The 23,928-nt window shown below is 37.0% G+C and overlaps 1 protein-coding gene across 4 annotated transcripts in view; it reads right to left on the reverse strand.

Annotated features, from left to right (window-relative positions):
* Positions 1–1,016: 1,016 nt before the first annotated feature.
* CTDSPL (CTD small phosphatase like) overlaps positions 1,017–23,928 on the reverse strand; it is an 83,755-nt gene continuing 60,843 nt past the window's right edge. For 3 of the 4 annotated variants that reach the window (XM_052807823.1, XM_052807841.1, XM_052807832.1), the window contains 5 exons: positions 21,698–21,799; positions 16,582–16,638; positions 9,180–9,272; positions 7,352–7,537; positions 1,017–5,430 (listed from right to left, as the gene is read on the reverse strand). In XM_052807823.1, the coding sequence (XP_052663783.1) occupies positions 5,305–5,430; positions 7,352–7,537; positions 9,180–9,272; positions 16,582–16,638; positions 21,698–21,799 (564 nt within the window). In that variant the 3' untranslated portion in view covers positions 1,017–5,304. Of the gene's footprint in view, positions 5,431–7,351; positions 7,538–9,016; positions 9,043–9,179; positions 9,273–16,581; positions 16,639–21,697; positions 21,800–23,928 lie in introns of those variants that run through there. The other variant, XM_052807851.1, reaches the window with a different exon arrangement.

Consider the following 23,928-nt stretch of genomic DNA (forward strand, 5'->3'; position numbering starts at 1 on the left):
GAAGAGCCCTATCCCATCTTGCAGGGAATTCCAGAGCAGTTGGCTTTCCTTCTGAGTCAGAACACAATAAAAAGGAGGAAAAAAAAATATTGGAAGGCATATACGTATAGAGACTATCGTGTATTCAGTTTTGCAGACACTTGGTTTCAATCAGTCAGGATAGAACAACAGTATCCTTCTCAACACTGTAAATGAGCTGTTTTATGAATTTGAAATACTTGTTTTACTGAGTGAAAGAAAGGCATCTTTATCCTAAGTAGCAGCTAAGGAGACTGGTAAAACTAAAAAAACCCAACAAAAACAACAACCACCAAAAAAACAGCCTTAAAAAAAAAAATCAAAAAACCCAACCCACCAGTACAAATTAAAGGCAGTCTAGGTCATTCCAACTGATCACAGGAATAACTAAAAAATATTTTTAATTGCAACTAATGTGCTATCTTGAGCCAGCTGCTTATTCTAACAGGCCTGAGGTTTTCTGCTCATAAAGCACTAATAATATGTGCCTTTTCCTAGAAAGGAAGGCTCTGCCTAAGTCTTACTGTGTCAGATAAAAAGTCCCAAAATAGACTTTCCAACCAAATAAGTGTTTTATTCAGATATTCATTTGGATATGGCAGTGATGTTAAGAACAGCTATTCAAGTAGCTGAAGTAAGCCCTTCAAAAGAAGTCACACAGCTTTGAGACTTGAACAAATTATTGTATGATCTCATCCAAGAGATCTAAATAGCTGGAACATCTGCCAGAGTCACCACCAATTTACTTAGCAGAGTTCATCAGTAGTTCATCAGCTCTGTTTGCACAAGCAGGTGCCAGGGCAGTCAATACGGAGTCCTATACATGACTTAAAAAGAGGAGATGGGGAGGAGGGTGGAACAGAGAAGGGTGATTTTACTATCTAACACGGAAGTGCATTAGCAGGAGTAAAGTCCCTGTCAAGTTAGGGCAGTGACTATTACTGAAGGAGAAGTGCAGAAATTCTTTTTCCCAGAGAAGTATTACATGCACAAGTAACTATATTGTTAAAATTTTTTATTTGTGACAGTAAAGAAACCATTCAATACCTGATTGACAACACTTCTCTCTCCTGAAAACACTCATATGGTATCTGTAGTGTTTCTCAAGTATCGCTGGATTGTTCATTGCATTAAAGTGTAAACAGCTCCATTATTAGAAAAAAAAGAAAAAAGAAAGAAACATTGCCATTGCTTACTCCTCTGTTACGAAGTTCCCAATAGATCTTTAACAAGAAAGAAAGTCAGCTGGATTTTTACAATATAATGTGAAACAGAAAACTGACAGCTGGTTTTGCATAGTTAGCCCAGAGATTTTCAAGCAATTGCCCCACGCAAGTCTCACCTGCCCTGCTCGCCCCACAAAGGCAAAACATCACAGCACCTTGGAAATCAGAGGCACAAACTTGTTTTTGTTTTACAAATAGGGCTGTGCGGTACTGTGTTTTATTAGTTTAAAAAGAATCTGTAAAACATAGGATTATGTGTTTGTAAATTATATAGCTACAGATTTTTTTACACTGAAATTTCAAAAGCTGCAACATCAGTACACACCAGTGTCATTTAGATACTTTATTGTCCCCAACCAGTCTAATCAAAATCATGCTGTGATAAAGTGATTGCATACACTGATAACCAAATCTCTTCAGGTGTTGAGTTTCTTCCATGTATAACTTTGCTGTTTAAAAAAGATTAAAGGGCAAAACAAATAGACAAATTATTCTTCCAAAGCTACCTAAATGAACACAGCAATATTGTACATTTGCTACGATCTTCCATTCAAAACCTGCCACGCTTCCTGGTGGTTAACAAGTATTCTGCGCACAGCCCTAGTTTACAAATGGCAATTTAATCGTAACACTTCAGTTGAATTTCAAGAATCTAAGGCATTCTGCCTTACAGCTTAATTTAAAAATACCTATACAGGCAAAAAACCTTTTTTAACCCGACATAAAAAGGACAACAGAACTTCAGGCCAGGCAGCATTTCTTTAGCTGAACAGAATGACCAACGGGAGAAGACTTTTTAATACTTCTATAATATCCAGAAATAGAATTGAAAACCAGGGTTTATAACAGCCCTGGTGACCTGCATGCATTAACTGCACTTCAAAATATGCAAGAGATCTAGGAAACAAGTATTTTTTCCTATTTTAACTTTTAAAATCTTGTATTTAAAATACAATCAAATACCCGTATTGCAAATTTTACAAACATTCCACTCATTATCTGACTTTATGGACAGAACTATATTGCTTTGTTAAAATCTAGAAACTCTAAATATATAGTGTATGTATATTCACACAAACTTAACACTTGAAATTTCAAGTACAATGACAGTGTCAAAATAAACAACTACGACAGTTTGATCCCTTTGGCCAAATCTGAATACCCAGGGAAGTCCAAACCTGACTGCAGAGCACTCCAAGTTTTATTTCAATGGGAATGAGTTAAAAAAATTTTTTTTCCATCAGAAGTTATAGAAAATACTCTTAAGGTACTAGCAAAGATCAAAAACGTTACTAAGTTTTTCACCTTTGTATTATCACCAAGTCTCACTTTAATGCTGTACTAAGTTAAAATAATTTTTTTTTTTTTTTTAAATTTGTGGATTTCAGGAGCCAAAATAAACAATACAGAACATGTATGGTTGTACGGAACATCATCAGAACCATTCTCCCAGAAGCTGGTGCAGAAGTTCAGTTGTCCATTATATGTGGATTTTAAAACAATACAAGACACTTTAATAATCAACATTCATTCACAGACTTAAGGCAACTGGTTCATGAAATCACTGCTTTCATAAATGCAAACTAATGACATGGTTTGTCTCACGTACAACAGGTCACAACTGTTAAATGGCAATGTCTCGGTGGGGTTACTTATTGTCTAATTGAAAGACTGTTTGGTCTAATGCTAGTGAGAAAGTCTTTGAATTTTTTCAGCCATTCCTATCATACCTGCACAACTAACTACAACCTGAATACTTCCCTGCAAACTGTATTTGAAGCCTAGAAGCTACAAACACAGTTGAAAATACTGCTCAGAGAACAACTTTTTGGCAGCTTACAGTTTCATTACTCTGAAGTCAAATACAAAATTAAACAATCTTAAACTGAAAGTAAACGTTAATGGACTAACCAGAATCCATACGTCCTTTTTTTTTTTCATTTTTTTAAACAACATAGGTTGGTTTTTTTTTTTTTTTTAAATTTGACAGTTTTGTCTTTTGTTGTGGCACAGAATTATACAGTACTAAGGTAATGCCAACTGGTAAGAAAACAAAACGGTGATGCCGTACAGACTCATGAGCGTCATGGGACTGCCTCTAACATCCCTCGCTACGAGACAGAGCAAGCAGCTGGAGCACAGCTGCACTGCAAGGGGGCAAGTCATCTTTCACTTTTATACTGCACCTACGACAATCTACTCACTGCCTGTGTAGGCTGGCCTGCCCTTCTATGAATGAATTTGTTAAGCTGCTTCACCAATGCGTTAGACAAGGATGACAATCCAAGTCCATTGCAAATTTTTTTTTTCTGAAGTCATCAAGACTTTTTGAGAAAAATAGAAAAGGCAAAGGGGATCTACTATTCAGGATTTAGCACTAGGCTGATTAGAAGCACCAACAACTCCATTTAGTTTTCTCTGATGACAGCCAAACATAGCTGTGATTTTTACGTTTGTAGACTTACGGTGCGGGTAATAATGAAAAGGTGACACTGGAAAGGGGGACCCCCCCCCCCGTGCCTTGTTCTTCAAAGGCTTAAAATATTTAAAAGTTATTTGTTTGAAAGGGCACCTATGACACTACAGAAGGTGCTAAGCAGGTTCTCAGATTCAGAGATGAGACTTACTCAACTCCAAAGCCAGAGGACCAATTTTAGTCTAGGCTAGTAACTTCTGCCCTTCCAGCAAGACTCGATAAAGGTCCCAATCTGTACATTACACCCTGGGGAAGAAGAAATACAAATCAGAGATGTGGGAAAAATACTTTTTTCATTTTTATACACCAAAGAAAGGAGAGGGCTTCATCCTAATTGAAAAAAAAAAATTAAAAAAAATAAAGTCCTTTACAGGTCACCTTTAACTGAGTTCTCTGGTATATCAAGATACCATAGGATTAATACCTAGGGGTGGGTTATGAAGCCTACATTTTATTTATTGCCCAAGTTTGCAGCTTACAGAACATGTTTCATAGCACAGGCACAGTGGCAAAAACAGTATAACAGCCGATGGTCAACTCCATTTGGTGAGTATACAGTAGCAGCAATGAAAAGAAAAAAAGTACTCCAAACAGCTCAGTACAGATCCAGCTTACCCAGATGGGTTTTTTTAAGAAAAGAATCTTAAACTAATAAATAGATCTCCTCCCCATTCTCCCAAGATAATGGTTTTCCAAAAAACAAGAGGCATGGCAGTTGTGCGTAAGCAGAGACAATAGAACTTCATCTGTCTAGAATAAAAGGTGCTTTAGATCTATTAGCTACCTTACTTTCTCAATTCCATCATTCCGTAATACTCAAACAACTGCAGATATGTTCAAAACTGTGCCCAAAATTGTATCAGTGAAACAACCATGTAATTAACCCAAGTCACCCCTCCCACAAACGCTTAAACCTTCTGAGCATGACAAAATGTAATACAACTTAATGTCATTGTGGAGACAGGAACCCAGCATCTTTGTTTCAACTTTTTCCTTTGTTATATATTACAGTGCTCTATAAAATTTTTCCTTTTTCCTTTTAAAGCATTTAGACAATACAAGACTAAAAGATGTCTGGAAATACGTCTTATACAAAAATGAATTTTTATCTTAAAATAACATTCAAAAAGGCACTTCATTCTGTAAGAAAAAATTCAGAGTCAGGTCAACTGCTCTAAGCAGGGGGGTAAAATTGTCTGCATAGTGGGAGGGGAAGAAAGGGAGAGAAATTCAACTGCTGAAATACAAGCTTCTTTTTTGGCATGTTTTAAGAAAAGCTGATCCAGTAAAAGATGTCCATTTATGAAATTCATTAAAAGAGTCCCATTTAAAATAGCTTCTTTTTTTTTTTTTTTTTTTTTCCTTTAAAAAAGTAGTCTGAACACATGACCTTAGGAGTCAGGCTTCTGAAGGCTTAATAGCATCACTCGTGATTGTCCTTCGTGTCCAATGTAACAGGAAGATCAAGAGTAGCACTTCTGACAGGGGTGACCTCCCCAAAGCTTACATTTGAAAGAGCTGAAAAAGATGGAGACAGCCTCTAGCAACTGCAATCTAGTAGCAGAAGTCAGTCAAAGTTAAGGGCTACCTGTTGCAGAGTTTATGAAGCATACTGTAAACTTCTTCCTCTTTGCTTAGTCCTTCAAAGAAAGGAATAAGATCTAGCAGCTCTGTGTCTGTCATGTCATCAAACCAGGACTGCACAGGCACCTGAAACAAAGCAACCAACAAATACTAAGACGACTTCATGATGTGAAGAACATGTGAGTTTTGCTTACGTAAATGTCATGTAATACTCTCTGCCATCACAGTAAGGCAAATTGCTAGTTGTTAGCATTCAAGCAGAGTACCAAGTTCAAGTCCACATTTTCTATTATGCAACATCAATCCCAAATCCAACTATAAAACATTTGACATGCAGCTGACCTTCTCCTACATGTCCAGGTAACCTACATGACCCAACACTGGGCAGCTCAATTTGCTCTGCCTCCTTGATATTCAGAATAGACTGGAAGAAACATACAGGTTATGAAGATGTACTGACACTTTATTTATGGGCAAGTCTTTTTTTTCCCCTCTAAGTATTATCAGTGTGAGTCACTAAACATAGGCATGCAGCAACAACCCTTTCTGGCATGAGGTTGCAGAGCAAATATTTAAACAGCGAGTACAGAACAGTTCTCTGATTAAAATATAAGACCTTGAGAGCATGTTCAGAAAATAATGCATATAATAACATAATAACACTTCTTAAATATGTGGGCTGGGTTTAGGGAAGGAGTTTTGTGTATCTTCACTATGGAAGTATACTGAGGTCTTTTAAAGACTATCTTGGATCTTGTTACAAGCTCTGGTTTCTGCAGAGACTCGAATATCAGTTAGCTAGCAGCACTTTTCTATACATGATTAAACCACTCTGACAAGGCCCTTAATTTCATCTCCCAAATTTCTACAGCTCATTATTTTCTTGGCACTGAATTCCGAGATACCAAATGATGATCTGGATCAGGTTTTTAATTTTAACCATGAACATAAATTAGAGCTACAGCTCCTGGTTATTATAAATAGCAACTTTAAACCATGTGTGGCACCAACCAGAAAAATGTTTTCACCCAATCAGTTAGAGCATTGCAGTATTAAGATGTGAATTTAAAAGCTGAATGCTGCAAGATAAATGGCTCATGTAAAAAAAAAAAAACCTAAACATGCTATTCTGGAGAGGCAGGACCATGCAAAACAGTGTCCCTAATAAAAACTTCCTACGTTAATTTTAACAGCTCACAAAAAAGGCAGCCTAAAAACATCAAAGAAAACATTGCACAGCCTGATTGTTTAAAAGTCAGTAGATCTAAGGGGAGTTCCAGCTTGCTATCCTGGCAGCTACAAAACGGATGCGAGCACCTGTACTGATTGCAGCAATGGATGGAGCAATTCCATCATAGCTACTGGAGCCAATAAGAAACACACAGTGAGAACACGCATTGCTCCTAATTATTCTCCCTTGAAGTACTGTTGCCTGGCTTTTATCCTTATTCCTAAAACCTGGTGAACTTGTTGACTAACACTTCTAATTGTGAAGTGAGTTATCACAAAAATACTTAAAAGGAGAAGCACAACAACACAATAGGATTTTGATTTTTTTCTTCCCCTTAGCCACGAATACAGAATTCAGATAGTAACCAGTAAAGCATTAATTATCTTGTCTAATAAAATATTTTCATTCACACAATGAAAAAAGATGGAGTACCAAAAACAGTTCAAGTAAACCACCCTTTCTGTAATCACCATTCCAAAGAACAGAAACTGTGCTGGAGGGCAGCTTTGCTTTTTAGAGCTAGGTTAGTTATGCAGGTTCTACACCACTCGCTATTTCTCAAAACTGATGGACTTCATGCCAAAAGCTAAAACTGAAAGCAGATGAACAGTCATGACTACGACACGTTGTCGAGATCAGTTTGCCCTAGTCCTTCAACATTTGGCAGTGAATACCCAAACCTACCTGCAGTCTAAGAAAACACAGAAACTAATGCTAGTTAGCATTCTGAAAGGCTATTTTCTGAAACAGAAAGTCTGGGCAAGGACCAGAAAAATAAAGTTACACTTGAGTACTTTGAATACTAAGAATACTTACTGCATTTTCAGGATGGAAGATGTAAGATGCAGGAGAATTATCTACTATAATAACTTTACTCAGCTCACGTCCCAGTCGACTCAGATCCTTCACATAATTTCCTCGGTGGAAAACACAGGATTCTCTAAAGAGCCTTGCCCTGAACACACCCCAGCGATCCAGTAAGTCAGCTACTGGGTCTGCGTACTTAAAAATACAAGTCAGAAACATGAAGTTAGCAATGTGCAGACAAGGCTACTTCACAGAACTATACAAAGAAGGGACCCAAAATAATTTCAGATAAAATGCCCTTTCTTCATTTTCTTCCCTGCTCCTTGTTAATTAACTTACATGCCTGCAAACCTGAAGTAATTAATAGATAACACAAAAGTAGGATGGTTATCTTTCTATGGAAGGTTAACTTGCACTCTAATGTTTTCTGTGATTTATCGATTACGTTTTATTCTTAGGGCCAACTTACAGTTACCCTAGGAGTTACCTAGAAGTTGATGGATCCAGGGATCTCACCTAACATTACCATAAAACCAGCCACTGCTAACAGAAAATCTATATGAAGCCATTTCCACAGCTGATTCATTTCCGTGTGCCTCTGAAGATAAACTGCAACAAACGCATCTGAGCTTGATGTAGCTTTTTCAAATGATGCCTTTGGAGTGACTGGGTCAGTAAGAATCTAAGATTACCAAACTGCATAATTGGGCCATAAAAGATCAGACAAAGATGTTATTAGGAAAAACACCCATGTATAATACTGGGAAATTCTTATTTTATATATAAGATGATACTTTAAGTGAGGCACAGCTTAGAATCCAACAATTGATATAAACTGTCCAAGGAAAAGTATCCAAATAAACTAGAACATGAAATAACCATGTACTTGAAAATGGTAGTTGTAACTTATTTTTGCAGGATAGGAGTTACCATTTTCCTATATTTTAAACTGAGAAATGGAACTGATGTTGAAATCAATCATCCTTTGACTATGAAAACTGCTAGACATCCAAGTGCAGTATGAAGTTGTTCCATTATTTAGGATTTTCACAATGTGACTGAACAGAACATGGTAAACAGAGCGCAGGGAAGAATCCGCTGATAAGAGGGCACTAGTGCACATCAAACAGGGTCCTGTCCCCTTCCACCGTCTCTACCCTAGGTTGGAGTAAAAGCTTACTATGCTAGAGTATTATTTAGAAATAATCAATGTAATTTTACAAACAAGACACCACAAATACAGTACATTGAAAGAAGTGAAGAATTTAAGATGTCTACTACTGTAATGTCTACCACAAAACTACCTACGAGGTACTACTGCTACTGGAGACCAGAGGGCACAAAATATTCCTGCTGATGTTTCGAGCTTTACAAAATGTCTAATTTTCTAACTCCAGATTGCAACTGCACCTTGACAGAACAAAAACAGGTTCCCAATTTTCAGATGCAGTAAATTTCTGAATCGTTGGCCGATCATGTTGATAGCGTTAAATACGGTGTATTTTATTTCATGCCCAGCTTTAATATACAGCTTTACTTGCACGCTATTTGTTCTAATTTCTCACTATAACCATGGTAACTTGTAAGCCTTTCATATTGGCATTATGAGCAATGCATGGAGGCTACATTATGAGACAAGCCCATATGTGATGGTGTTACCATGGAAACACTTACCCACACACTAGCAGACAAAGTACACACTGTCAGACAAAGAAGCAGAAAAGAAGGGGAAAAATTAAGATAGTACCAACTGTGGAAATAATTATCCATAGAAAACCCAACCAAAAGTCCACTGACCAGCACTGTAAGGGCTAACGAGATGAAGAGAGGAACAAACCTTGGCTAGACTGGCTGTGAAGAGTACACATTCAAAAAGCTCTCCCATCCTCTGAAGAAACTCATCCACATGTGGTCGTTTCAATACATAAACCTGGAATGATAATGACTATTTAGATTAAATGGTATTTAAGGTAACAGGGAAGGAAAAAAAAAAAACCCAAACAATCCTGTAATCCTAACACTTGAAGAAATAAAAGTTAACATGGAAACAGTTCAAACAAAATACTGAAGGGAGAAAAAAAAAGTATACAAGATAAAAGTAGACATCCAATAATGAGAAATTTGAATGCATGGGCTGCCAAGACCCATGCTGATTATGCAATTGCAAATACTGTGCATCATCTGGAGAGATGCTTCTTGAAAAATCTCATTAAAGGCAAAGAGAGACAGTAGGGCTTCTCAAGAAGTGAGGATTCAGATCTCTTGACCGAAATTATTTTGGTGCTGGTGTCTTCAGTCCTGAAGAGCTTCACAGAAGGAATAAATCTGATGAAACCTCTATGACGACAGGAATTGCACAACAGGGAACTGTTTTCTTCCTGTGGCTAATTCTTTCATTTTTTAAATTCTAGGCACTAAGTACCATATCTTAATATGGATAGTTATCAGTCATCTGGATCTGCAGACAGCTTTCACCAAAAATCTTCATAGCACCATGCAAAATGTCTAGCAAATGCTGCTTTCAAAATCTGGTGGCAAAGTCTACAGCATCTTCTACCGTGACCTTGCATAAAGATGGCAAATACTCAGGATCTCTCTCCTCTTGAGTAGCTTGGTTTCAGCAATGCTATATTGCCTTCTTGCACTGACAACCATACAGGCAAGCTTGGCTGCCTACTGTCAACAACCTGATTAATAGGTATTAGAGCCTCCTTGCCTCTCTTTTCAGAGCAAGGAAGATGATTTGCGTTCACAGAAAATACCAAGATAAGATAACTGCTGCTCAGAAAGCTTACAAGTAGTTCATAATATACTGTGAAGCTGAAGAGGGGAGTCTGCTTGAAAAATATTTTTCTATCTTGTTTGCACTTAGATTAAAAGTTTGAGAGTAAACACTGGCAGCACTTTATCTTCTTCATTTGGCAAATAATCCTTAATTCTGGTAAAATTCAGGTGGAACAGTCTGGCATATAACTGAATTCAGGAAGAACTGCAAGACTGATGCAATTTCAGGAATTTCTTTGATATACAGAACTAGATTAATTGCATGTATTTTTCTAGATTCATATTAATAAGGAAGTAAAAAACATAAGGCACCCAGAGAAATAGCCTGAAGGAGAAAAATACTGAAATGGCAGCTTGAACTGAAGTGTAACAATTAAAGCCTTTAGCAAAAGAAGAAAAAAAGTTGCATAATAGGGACTTGAAATTGAAAACCTAAATCTGAAAGCAAAGTTTTATTAAAAACATGTATGATGGAGCTGTACCTTAATGACCAAAGCAGAAATGTTAATGACTTTTCCACTTCAGCTCATAGCATGAATACATGATCTGCTTTAAGTTATTTCTATGAAGTTTAACTAAACTATCTCTGGCCCTTCAAATTCAAGCAATACATTCAAACTTTGATACAGGTAACAATTTGTAACCCGGATTTATTTTTTATTTTTTTTTAAACAACCACAGCAGCACTTAACCATCAATTAAATAAATGTGACATTTTATGAATTAAAGACAGTTCACAGATGTACTTCAACACCACTCTGTTTCCACAAAACTACAGCAAAGTTTCCCGTATTACACTAGGCATAAACCAAGTAATTTCCTCTCCTACAAAAATGCAGTTAGTTTTTCACTTAAATCTTACTACATGAAGTTGTTCCGTAGTATTTCCTTTCCAAATTATATCTTCAAATTTTTAAAGACACAGGTCAAAAGACAGTTGCAGTCCCTCTGCGTCTGGGTATGCAGAAAGAGACTATCCAACTTGCCAGTTATAAGAAGAAAGATAGCAGGATGCAAGTTACTCCTTAACTCTACAGTTCATAAGAAGTTTTTAATTCTTTAGCCTTAAATTATACTCCTACAGTTATTTTTGAGGGCACAAAAGGGACGCCCCAAAGTCTTAAATTCATTCTTGGATAATTACTGATGGAGTCTAGTATTAGTTTCCCTTTTAAAACCTAGTGTTTTCAGCCACAGCAAAGGAAGTCTCCTTTTCGCTCTCAATCCCTATCTACGCCTGTGTCGGTCAAGTATTTCCACTTGGAATGTAATTACAAACTCCAAGCCAAGGATATGAACTTTGCTGCTTGCAACATAACCCACCTCCTCCATAAAGAAAGCATACAGTAAATCAACCCAGTAGCTACAGACTGAGAGCTGCTTAACCACAGGCTTGCGGACAGGAGTGGGCTTATAAAAGCAAGTATTTGCAATATGTGCTCTTTTGGCAATTCATAGGTCTCCTAATACTGCAACTAGTCAGTATTAGCTGTAAGTACACAGTGTTTTAAGTTGTATTGTCTCCCTTCTGCAGTTTAGATCTCCTGATCCACCACAGAGCACCCTCAACCTCCTCTACTTGAGTTGCTCTTGCTGTTTTGCCTTAAATCTTACCTATTGGGCTCTGGCCAACAGATTTGCTTCTCACGTTAAATGCCTTATTACTAATAAATGTGATCTCTTAGGATGAGGTCTCACCATATTTTCCCCTTAATTCTCCCCCTCTCTAAAAAGCCCAAACTCCTTCACCTGTTTTTGTGGGTGGTTTTTTTTTTTTAAACAACACTTTTTTTTTTTTTTTGCAGAACAACAGATCTTAATACACTGGATGGTTATTCTCCTTGAAGTTTTTTTGAGAAGTCCTACTTAGATCCTGGAAGCAACTGCAAGTGCACTGGTATCCTGGGCTACAAAATCTCTTTGGTTTACTTCACATAAAAAGCTTTCTTCAGCTGACAGTGCAGCTCTTTTCTCCTCTTCCTCCTCATTTGGAATTTTTTCCCCTTTACTTTGTTAGCGGCTGGACTTGAATCTCAATGCTGCATGGTTATTTGTGGCTTGGCTTTTTCCTCCGTTGCCTGATGTCTTCAGTTTAAGTCTCTAGACTGACTGGCTCCTGGCATTTTTCTGAGATTTATATACAGTCTTCAGGGCATTAGAAAAAAACCCAAACCCTCCAGTTTTTCTTTATTGTATGCTTGCTAATTTCTTACTTATCACAGTAAGATTTTAGAGCAATACAGTCTTTTTTTTTTAAAAATGAACCCTACTCTTAAAATGTTATGGCACAAATCAGGCACTAGACATGTTTTCACAGGATTCTGTACTTAGAGCTGCTAATGGCAGAACCGTAGTAATTATCTTTAATTGTTTTCAAGCATTTGGTATTTCCACACACATTTTCTATACCTCATAGCAGTCTTAACCTAAAAAGACTCAGTATTTGTAAACCAAAAGAGAAACCCAGCTCAATTTTAATCAATTAAATAGGACACAAAGAATTGCCTTTCAAAATCAGCTTTACCATAACGAAATCTTCAAGGAACGACAAATAAATCTGCCCATGACAACTCAAGCTCCTGTAATCTCCTGTTTTGTGGGCTGGGTGCATCTTCTTAACAGCGAGCAGAAAATAACACATGTCCTCGAGCCTCCGTCTTTCTGGTTCACACAGTTGTGGTTGCCTCCCAGTGCAAGTAACCAAGAATAGGCCAGCTAGAATGGATACAGCCTATCCTGGATTACTTGAACCAGGCCACAGCCTTCTGTAGGAAAATCAATGAATTTTGTCCTTTATAGCAAGGAACTTTATTACTCGAACAGCGTTTTCCCCCACCAATAACAATCATTTTGTACACTGCATTCAAAGTATACATGAAAAACATTTCTTAAGCTTTCAACAACTAAAAATAAGCAATTGTTCACTGAATTAAAAAAAAAACCCACACAACAAAACACTTAAAAACCCCTAGTTTTACTCACTTAAGCAAATCACATTCAAGAATGAAATTCCAAGTAACACCAAATCAAACTTCCTGGCAGCCTTCTTTACTCTTTGACACCGACAGCAATGCACAAAGGCACTGCAAGTCTATTTGGATAAAAGACAAAGGACCACCACACTCTAAAAATCTTCACTTATTGGGGATTACAGCTATATTTAACACATGGTTTCTAATCTGGGGGTTGCGATTGCTCTGCACTTGTTAAATGGGAAGCACACTCCAAAACAGTGGACGTGTTCTTGCAGAAGTTACGTCAAGGGTACCAAACAGGTTGAACATCTTTCTCCAGCCACTACTTTCACCCTCAAAAAGCTTCCTCTAAAAAGCCCTCTCAGTTGCAACACATTTCGCTGGACTTCCCACAGTTTCTCACTTATAATTTGGTAGAGTAGGGGACCAGCTCTGATTTCCTTTTATTCAGAGAATGAGAGCGAAATGAGAGAACTGGCCAGAAGAGTGTCAGCTTGCATCAGAACTGCCCTTTTGTATCTGTGCCATCATTTCCAACACAAAGTGTGGGATTCATCTCCTGTAACTTTAGCTGCCCTGTAGACAGGCACAGTCTCTGCAGGCATTGAAAGACCCATAACAGAAAGAAAGAGAGGTACCTGCACACATGAGTTATTTCCTTGTAAAATAAAATGACGAATCCTTTCTAAAGACAAGGTAAATTAAGCTAGAGAAAGAAAGATGGGAGAGGGTCAAGGGATGTTCAGAAAAGCTATTTTTTAACCTAAGGAAGCTGGTTTATCCAAGCACCCTTTAAGATGATGATTTGAATTGTCCTCCCTATAGAAGAACAAGAGTCTTTCTGACCTTTGGATTATAAATGACATAAGGGAAAATGCAACTTCCCAAACTAAAGACAGCCTTTTTTGAATACCTCTGTTGCACAACAAAAAAATCACAACATTTACCATGAACAAAACTTGTTAGATAAGTCAGTTTTCAAACGTACAGCAATTGAATTTGCCACAATTTGTATTTTTGGTATAGGAGATCTGAAGTATCTTGTATAATTTCAAATTTCTTTCTGAATGGGCACTTCTGAAATGGCATTCTCCATTTGTTTTCCATGGGGCTCTGTCTAAGGCAGAGTTCAAGTACAAAAAGAACTTGAACAGACAATCTCCTGCTTGAGAAGATACCACGCTTATTGGTAAAGCAGGTAGGGATATGCACTACAGACAGTATGGTTCCACAATATTTCACATATCCTGTGATATTTTAAACAGGTGGAAGTATTTCCCAATGCCAATGATTAATCTTTGAGTATATAAACTGCTTAAGAAAATGGACAAACATTATACAGGTGACAAATTTTGACAGATAACAAAAATTGTTGTTATTGGTTTGTTTATGCTCTAAGTGAATAAAAAATTACAGGTGTAAAGTGGGAACTGGTTGTCAAAGCTCTACAGTCTGTGTTAATGCACATCGGACTAAGCCAGAACATCCACTTTCGTCCTTAAGATTATCACAGTTTATAAATAAAATAAATAAATAAATAAATAAATATTGCTGGATGACAGTACATTACTTTGCCTGCAGAGGTATTACAAACACAGGAATCCAAGACTTTGCCTATTCTGCATACCATATAAATTACCTTTATTTCAAGGATCACAAATTCCTTACAATTAACTTCATTTCTACCATGCAGATGGGACTGAGATATTTACCTATTTTAGAGATTAAGAACTTGAAATACAAAGGGATTAAGCAATTTCCTTGAAAATTACTGAGGAAGTCTCCAGCAAACCACAGTCAGAGACTAACTTCATTTGACCTTCTCTGTCAAAAGCATCCTTCCTCCTGTTCATGTTTAGGGTATGGACAAATCCACTCCCTTTGACCAGTTGGTTTTGGTTTTCTTTTTCCCCATATGCAGTCACCTTGAGTGCCTAACTGCATTACGTTTGGTGAAGAATCTGAAAGTTTGCAGCGGGGAACGGAAAAGCAACAGGCTTTGAAGTGCTTCAGTGTAAAGCCCAGTCTTTTATTGGGTTTTGTTTCAAAATGTAAATATATAATCTTGACAAGCTAAGTGATCACAATCCTAAGCCACTCAAAATTGTTAGGTAACCTATTTTATTCCTTTTCAAAAGCATTCTAGAAAGTTTTATGAGAGAAAATGTCTACGTTACAGCAACAAACACAACTAAAGCTCACATCAAATGAGGACCAAAAATACCGCAATACAAACCTCCCAAAGCATCACTTATGTGATGAGCATTCAGCTCTGGTGAACATTACAGGTTTAAATACCCTAGATATTGAATTTTTCTACATAAAACAGGCAGAGTATAAAAACTGTCAAAGCAACTACCACTTCAAAACACATTTAAGTCCATTGACTGATATATAGTAATTGTTTTAAGAGTAACAATTACATGGATGGTTTTCATAACAGGAAATCTAACAGAACTATGAACTAACTTTATGATCTATCAATTGTTCCAAGATCAAAATATGAACGTGTTTGTCCAAGTAAAAATAATCCATATAAAAGACAACATTTCAAAAATTGAAGTATTTAAAATCTCCATTAAATCATATCCAGGGAAGATTTGCAACTCAATAACTGCATTGTCTTTAACCTACAACATGCAACAGAAGATGTTTCAAACAATTTGCAAGATTCATACATCAGAAAGGCTCAACTTCACATTAACCAGTATAACCTGTCTCCAGCAAGAACTTTAATGTCCGTCTGAAGAGGAAAATTTACAGCACTGTAATTTATTTCATTCGATGTTTTTAGAAATGACTACTGATTAAAGACACTAAGCTAAGATACATGAAGGGGACTGATTTTCAAATTATGGGTATTTTGCGTTTACTGAAAACCATTTCACAGAGTCTTAACTGAAGTTCTTAAAGAATAAGACATAAATTAGTCTCCTTGCAATTTTGTCCAGACCTTTTGAAGATGCTGAAGTGTATTAAAAAGTCCTATCAGAGGAACTTAAACTACTTGCAGGAAGAAAAGGGGACAGAACTTAAACACAGATTGTCACAAAACCTGAAGAAATGTTCTTCCTTAATACTTTTATAAAGCTTTGTCCATACAAACTACCAACAGACATTAAAGCCAACTTATGTCCTGTTTGCCTGTGGAGGGAATAAGAAATGCAGTATTCAAGTAGTTTTTTCTGGGCCTAGCAATGTTTGAAAACATTTTAAAATTGACAGAGTCAAGTACTGAAGTCCTGAGAGAGATATTCTGGAGAACTGAAAAAGTTAAAATTGAGACTTAGTAGTTAGAAACTACATACCTGATCAAACAGGGATGCCTGTCTGGATAATATATTCCAGAGTACACAGCTTTTGTATTTTGCAGAAGGACAAGTTATTGAATAGAAAGCAGCAAATAGACAAAGATAACGCTCTGGGACACTGAGGACATTTCCACTACTAGAACAATGCTAAAGGAACAACAGTACTTACCTGATGTATGGTTCCATCAATTTCAACAGGAACAATGAAATCAGCATTGCTAATTGGCTAGAAAGAATGACAAGGATATAAATCAACATTAAAAATATGATTATTAGAGGGAATATTTCAGAGGCATAAAAGAGAAGAGTACTTACTTCTCAGGAAAAAGTTAACAAGCATTATTGACTATACAGATCCACTCTGTGTATGCGCCCTTTACACACACAAGTCAGAAGCCTTACACAGCTCTATTCACCACATACTGCACCTCCCTCTTCTCTCATGTTTTTAAGCTTCATGCAATGTAATAGGCTTTACTGCTTGAATAACCCTCACTACCACTGAGTGTGTTTACCAGGGAAAATATCTATTTGGGTAACGCTTTCATCAAGTCTGTGTGGATGATGACAAAGAAATTCAGCTATGTACTTCACATGTTCTACTCTGGGTCATCAATTAGTAATTAATGAAAAATAAAGACAGTGGTAAAAGTAATACCTAAGATTTATATTTGAATCAGGAGCTGTAACAAGCTGCAACAAGACTTAAGTCGTATAGTTAAATGATTCACAAGAGGTGATACCTTAAGATCATGCTATACCAATCAAATTAATCATGTAAAACTGCATTTAAATTCAAAAGGGAAGAGCAGGCATACTCTGTCCAAGTCCTTGAATCCATTTTTCTAGTCTGTTGAATACAACTTATTTCTTAAGACTTACTGTAAAAAAGTGTTGGTCAAGTAAAATTACTTTGGAAAGCAGGAAAGTGTCCCTGTAGACAGTTTAAGAGTACATAGTCTAATCTTGGCTAGGCAATAGTGGTAGTTGGGGAACACGCTGCTAACAGTGTTTACTAGTTCAAACGGACATCAAACTTGGCAGAATCCTTTGGTACAGTTCATGCATTACGACCGTGATAAGAAAAAAAAAAAAAAAAAAAAAATCATGTAAACATGCCTGGCTGAAGTTTGTAACTCATTCCATTATCTGCAGCTTAGAAATGGCTGAGACACAGAGCTGCCAAATACAGTTTTAACACAACTGATTAACAGACAGCATGCTTCATGGATAACAGCCTAAAACAAAGGCTGGGAGTAGTCTGGCTGGTAACTGGTATGGCATTACTAAGCTAAGGCTGGAAAACATCTTCACTCAGCTCTACTAGACTTGTACAGACTTTCCCATCTGGTTTTCTGGATCAGCCAATAGACTGATCTCAAGTACCACCAAGAAGGTGCCCCTGAAGAATCTGCGAGACTAGAAACAGTCTTCAAACCCATTTGGGGGGGGCAAGGGGTTGCCAAGAAAGCAGAGAAGCAGCCTAGGTAAAGAGACTGAGAAGCGGATCACAAACTGGTGAGCCTAAACGGGTGCTCTGTGAAAAATGGTAGGAGAAAAGAATCCTGCAGTATTAACTTGATAGCATCACTTTGATCCCATTCCCTGGAAAAACGAGATTCTAATTCCATTGTCAAATGACCGTAAGAATTTATATGGAGGGCAACACTGCCTCTCTGTAGCAAAGTTAATACGGAAGATGGTTTGATCTGACATCGGCAAGTGCTGTGTCAGAGGGAAATGAGAAGCTACACTGACTCTGTCCTGACCAACCAGTATTGACAACCAAACCTCCAGAGCAGCTGATGCTGGAAAACATCCTGTTGATGACCACTGCGCTAGTATGAGCTAAAGAATTCCTCAAATACCTGCAGATACAATCTAGATTTTTTTTTTTAGCCGACATCAAGCAATTTACAAGATACATCCTCCTTTTGGCTCCTGAAAAAGACAGAGGGGAGGGTCCCATCTGTTATCTGCATGAAGCCCCTCAGACAGAGAAGATACTCTGCAGCATCTCTAATAGCCACAGAGCAGGTACACAAAAACGTTCTGAAGCTTCACCTTAAAAGAATCCCAAAGGAACTGTCAGTAAGACTCAGCCACCAGTTTTCAAGTGGGTGCCAGCTCCCTGCATTCTTTGAAGAGACTTGCACGCACTTGAAGAATTTATATATGCATGACTCCCTTAAGCAAGATAAATAGTCTGTAGCAGCAGAAGAAGAATAGGTCATTTCAAGTTGCTAAGGTTTTGAAGCCCACTGATAAAACTACGGCTATTACTAAACTTTCTTAACAGGAGCAACACCAACCAGATGTCAGAGAAAACCATGTTCTGTTTAGACAACTTAATTTTTGCTAACAAATAAAGCTCACCATTTGTGACTTTGTAACACTAACCAAACTACTCTAAACTACACATTTGCTTCCCTCACTTATACTTTAGGTACTACGTAGCTTTCTTGTTGGCACAAGCGATAAGGAAGAGAGCATGGACTGGGGTTCTGTGCTTCATCATGATGGGAAGACAGGAGAGAAGTCTGCAACAATTTGCTGGATACAGGTTTCTAGGGTTGCACACGTGAAACACGTACGTGCCTTGAGTGGGAACCACAGCGACAGAGTGTGAAAGAAGACAATGTATTTCCACTGAAAATCTTTACTTCAGTTAGAACTGCTTCTATTTAATAAAAAGCTTCAGAGTTTTAAATGTGCTAAATGTGTTTCACAGCCCGTTTTGAATATGACTAGATTCTAGACTTGCATGTGGTTTAATTCATTTTATACAAAACCATGTTTACATCTCCTTGATTTAATAATTTAAGATTTTTGCTTCTATTATTGTTCTATGATGGGAATGATAACTATAATGTCTATCTGTTCCTTTTTTACTCTTGCCAAAGCACCCCAAATTTTATTCCTTTAATATGCACTTAACATGAAAGACTAGTACCTCCTTAAAGCTTCACAAATATGCAGGGGCATAAAAAGACAAGAATTACCCTCCTTCAGATGTTGCTGCTTTCATAAAAGAGCACTTTAAATACTTTGCCTTTCTGGTTGTGTTAAAAAAAATTATCTGCATTTGAAATATGAAGCCTATTTCATAACAGAATTATGAATTCTAAAGTATCATGTGTTTTAAATAAAGCCTTTTGTACTAAAAATCACAAATTTATGTATGCTTTTACAGCTTTTAAGTGGGGACCTGCCTGGGCAGAGCAGACATGTTTTAGTGAAAAAAAACCCCAAACAACCAAACCCCCAAAAACCCCAACTAAAAGAAACTGCAGAAGTAACGTGATTATTCAGGCGGAGCAGCGCATAGAGGTGTTAAACCCCCTGCTCTTATGGAAATCTATTGTTATTTTTGATGACCACAATGCGTTTACTTCAGCTCAAGTATTTCCCTTTGTGAAACAAAATCCAAACAGTACCACTGGACAGTGCCAGCCACTGAACAACTAAAGCCATTTCCTCCAACACTTGGTTTTCTCTTACCACATCACAGGGCTTCACATTAAGATAATGCCATCATAGCCATAAGACTCTAATACTGCAGAAACTCCAACATTTTCCTAACAATATTTACTTCACACAAAAAAGGACCAGTTTTCTTTTCCTAACAGAAAACATTATTCAGTGTTGATATTAAGTAGAATAATCTTTTGATTTTTCTTAAGTATCTGTTTAACATCATTTAAATACCCATTAAATATCATTTGAATAAGTGGGATGATTAAAATAAGCCCACTAAGAAAGCACTCTGCAATAGAGGCAAACCTCAGTCCTGCAAGGAAGGATTTATACTATGTTAACCATTAAACTTGTACTTCTTTAAAATAGTTTAAAAAAACCCCAAACCAAACACCTAAATTGAATCTCATTTTGTTTCAAAAACCAGACAAATCACAGTACAAAGTTACCCACAGCATTCAGAAAGCAAACTTTCATTTTTACATTTCAGGTAACACTAAGCCTAATACTTCATTATTTTTATGTAAACGTAGACTTTTAAATTCAGCTTTCCCTTCCTATTTTTGACTCTCATTTAATTAGGAAGGCATGGTCCCTCCCGTCCCAATCCAGCTGTGTTTCTAATCTCCCTGAAAAATTCTCAAGTACAAGTTCAGTGTGGGATAGAAGACAAGGATCTGGCACTGAGGTTAAGAGGTTCCTGTATGCCACCACAAACTGTTATATACCATTAGGCACAATAAAGACAGAGAAGAATCTCAGTTTCAGTTTGAGGCACAGGAATATTTGTTCTAGTATCTCCATATAAGGTCTTCTTTAAGTCAACAAAGACAGGCTGTTGCCAAATTCTAACCACAACATGAATTATGGTTTGCATATTTAAATGCTGGCAGCTAAATATTGCAGGATTAAAATGTTGAGTTTATGCTAGCAGTGAAAAATGGAGTGCAACCAAAACTAGAAGACTATAAAGTTGGATGGTAACTCTAGTTTGCTACTAGTAAGGAAACTTACTATTGATTTTTATAAATTCTCCAATCCAAGTATAAAACTAGCAGATGCTTTATCATGTCTGACATTTGCTAATCAGAAATGCTACCAGTACTCGGAGCCAATTTAGGTTATTTGTATTTCTGAATTCTCCTATTCTAACTTTAGCTCTACTTAAACAATAGAAAAATACCACTACTTCCACCACATGCTGAAATCTGAAGGGTTATAAAAGTTGCTTCTAGAAGATGACTGACTCATCAGCAACAGCTAAATGCTATTTGCTTTCCTGTTGTGAAAGCTAAATACTTAAAAACACTTAACTGTGATTGGGACAGCAGTCTGACATGGAAAGCAATTTTCTCAGCCACAGAGCACAGGAATCACTGGTGCCCAAAATCTACTGGTTTAAGGTACATCTACCTAGCATAAAGGTGTGCTGAGTTTTCTGTTCCCCTAGTCTAACTATGGCATCATTTAAACATCAAAAACGAAACCGTATTTTCAGAGCAACAAGTTTTATACCTGTTAAAATACAGGTCCTTGTTGGAATAGTTACCATTTAAAGCCATGAAGTCAATACTACTCCAGGCCTTGCTGCAGTCAGTATGACTTTCTCAGAATCAAAAAAAATAGCAATGTCTGTGTTACTCCCCTTACAGCTAAATTAGGACAAATAATCATAGGAGTAACAATGAGAACTACCAGGCATCCTGAGAGAGCCTGTAAGACTAGTTAATGCGTTAAAAGGCTTAACATTTCCTGTAACATTCACTGACAGATTCAAGTTGCAAGAGATTGCTTTTGAATTTACTTACCTTAAATGAACTGTGCACTAAAGTTTCATCTAAATCAATGACCACACACTTCTTCCCATAGTCTGATGCTGTCAGTTCTGGCAGGAGGTATTTAGCTGGTGGCTAAAAACAAAAAGAAAAGAGGAAGACAACAAAAAAAAGTAAAACCTCTATTGAAGGGGCACTCTTCTGCCAACATTACTATTCTAGTAATTACTGGGAACTGAAATACATGACTCGAAGTTGAATGTTTTTCTGGGCTCATTGCAAGTACATGTATGGAAATTAATGGCTCATGCAATATCCATACAGACTTTTCTTCCTTTTTTTTTTTTCTCTTATTTTTAAACGAGAGACTTGTTTGGAATGATCTCCAAAGCATTGGAAATGGAAATGGTAGAACACCACCACTAGCTAAAAAACAATAGAGAAAAATAGGACATTTGATACAATGATTTCTTTTTCCAGTGGCCCTCCTCCTAATGCCTCGGTTTTAGTTGCTGCTGTTATCCTATTTATAGTCAATGCCATTTCCAGCTATATCACACCAATGGACCTTAACACCAATTGCTTTTTCTGTTTGCCGTGAAAGATGCTAAAGTGGAGAAATCAATCCTGAAGGAAGACAGCATTACTAATTTTATCTTCCAGGACATGTCTCCACTCTCATTTTTACCACTTCTGAGGGTGCTGACCAAGAGCTTTCATGTGGATTACTTTCCCAATCAAGGTATTAAAATTGCAGTATAAAACCTAAACTAGGCTCTTCTACAGTACAGTGCCCTTACTAAAAAATGGTACCAATTACATGAATTGACAATTTTTCTGAAAGCAATGCAGACAGTCACATAGACTTCCGATGGCTCATTCCCCACTTTAACATCCCAATTTGCAATACAATTATGTTACTTTAGACTTTGGTACTGGATACTTCTGAAATAACAGAAATGGGGAAGAACGCTTCCATTTGGTGCTGAAACACTGGGTTTTTTTGATGAAGGAAAAAGACTAGCTTTATAGAAAAATATCAACAGGGACAAACTCAAGACTGAGAGGAAATTAAATTAATTAAGAATTGGATACAGAACTCTAACTTCATTCTTTTGCTATCTTTTTATCTGTTCAGACAATGCTGCTTTGGTAAGGATGCACCTATCATGCTTTTTGTTCTTTTCAATAGCTTTTTGGAGAAGTGCTTGCAGAGATCTGAGGCCATCCCTTTGCAGACAGTGGGAGACAAACAGATGAGTCAGACACCCTCTGAACACCCTACAGCAGCAAGTACAGATTATTAACCACTGATGGATTTCAGACGTCGTGTTAAGTTAATAGATACTGGCCAATGACGCCTAGTAAGTTCCTGTTTAAATGAACTACCTAACAAATGAGATTCTGGACTTAAATAAAAGTGTCTTTAGCTAAAGTATAAATTACTGGGGGATTTTTAGGAGTGCTCACTGAAATTGATCTGGTTCCTTACAATTAACATCAACAACAGTTTCTTCAGCTACCAAAATGGAAGCTGCCTTGCTTACAAGCCACTTGTCTCAGTGCTTTTTCTCTCAGCACACATCTAACAATGACCTTCAAGAAAAAACAACTTCTGCTTAATGCCTGTAAAGTACCCATCCATCACAGTAGCCTAGCGAGGCTGAAATTTATAGGACGCCCTGTCTAGGTGATAGACAGTCCCATGTATACATTACTTCAACAACTGCTTGAGCTCTACCTCCGCTTGTTAGCAACTACGACCAGATCTAAAGAATTTCGGTTTCTCACTCCTATTTCAAAATCCAAAAGGTATGCAGGCACCCCACCTCAATTTTTCTTAGTAAGAAGGATCTGGACTTGCAACCTAAACAGACTAAAAGCTTATTGAAAGAAAAATCAAACCCATTTGAAGACAATAATCTTCAGAACCCATGTTCTGATACTGATTTCTTGTCTTTGAAAACTAGAAAAAGGTAGGAACATCCCAAGAAACCTTAAGCATACTGGTTTTTTTTTTAAAGAATAGTTTCATTCATTTTTGTACTCTTAAAGACTGTTAGTATTTAGTTCGAATATTTGACTAAGTTAATCTGCACAAAGAGTTCAAAGCCAGCAATTTCTTCTGACATGTGAATTCTTTTTCAAACTGAAAATGTCTCTATATATGGAAAATATATGGAAATAGATATTCTTTCATATAAAAATATGCATATGAAAAATATGAGCACTGCCTTATCACAGATATCTTTGGTTTTTATCTG

This window comes from Harpia harpyja, chromosome 1 (genome assembly GCF_026419915.1).
Source record: "Harpia harpyja isolate bHarHar1 chromosome 1, bHarHar1 primary haplotype, whole genome shotgun sequence".
In the NCBI taxonomy this organism is placed as follows: Eukaryota; Metazoa; Chordata; class Aves; order Accipitriformes; family Accipitridae; genus Harpia; species Harpia harpyja.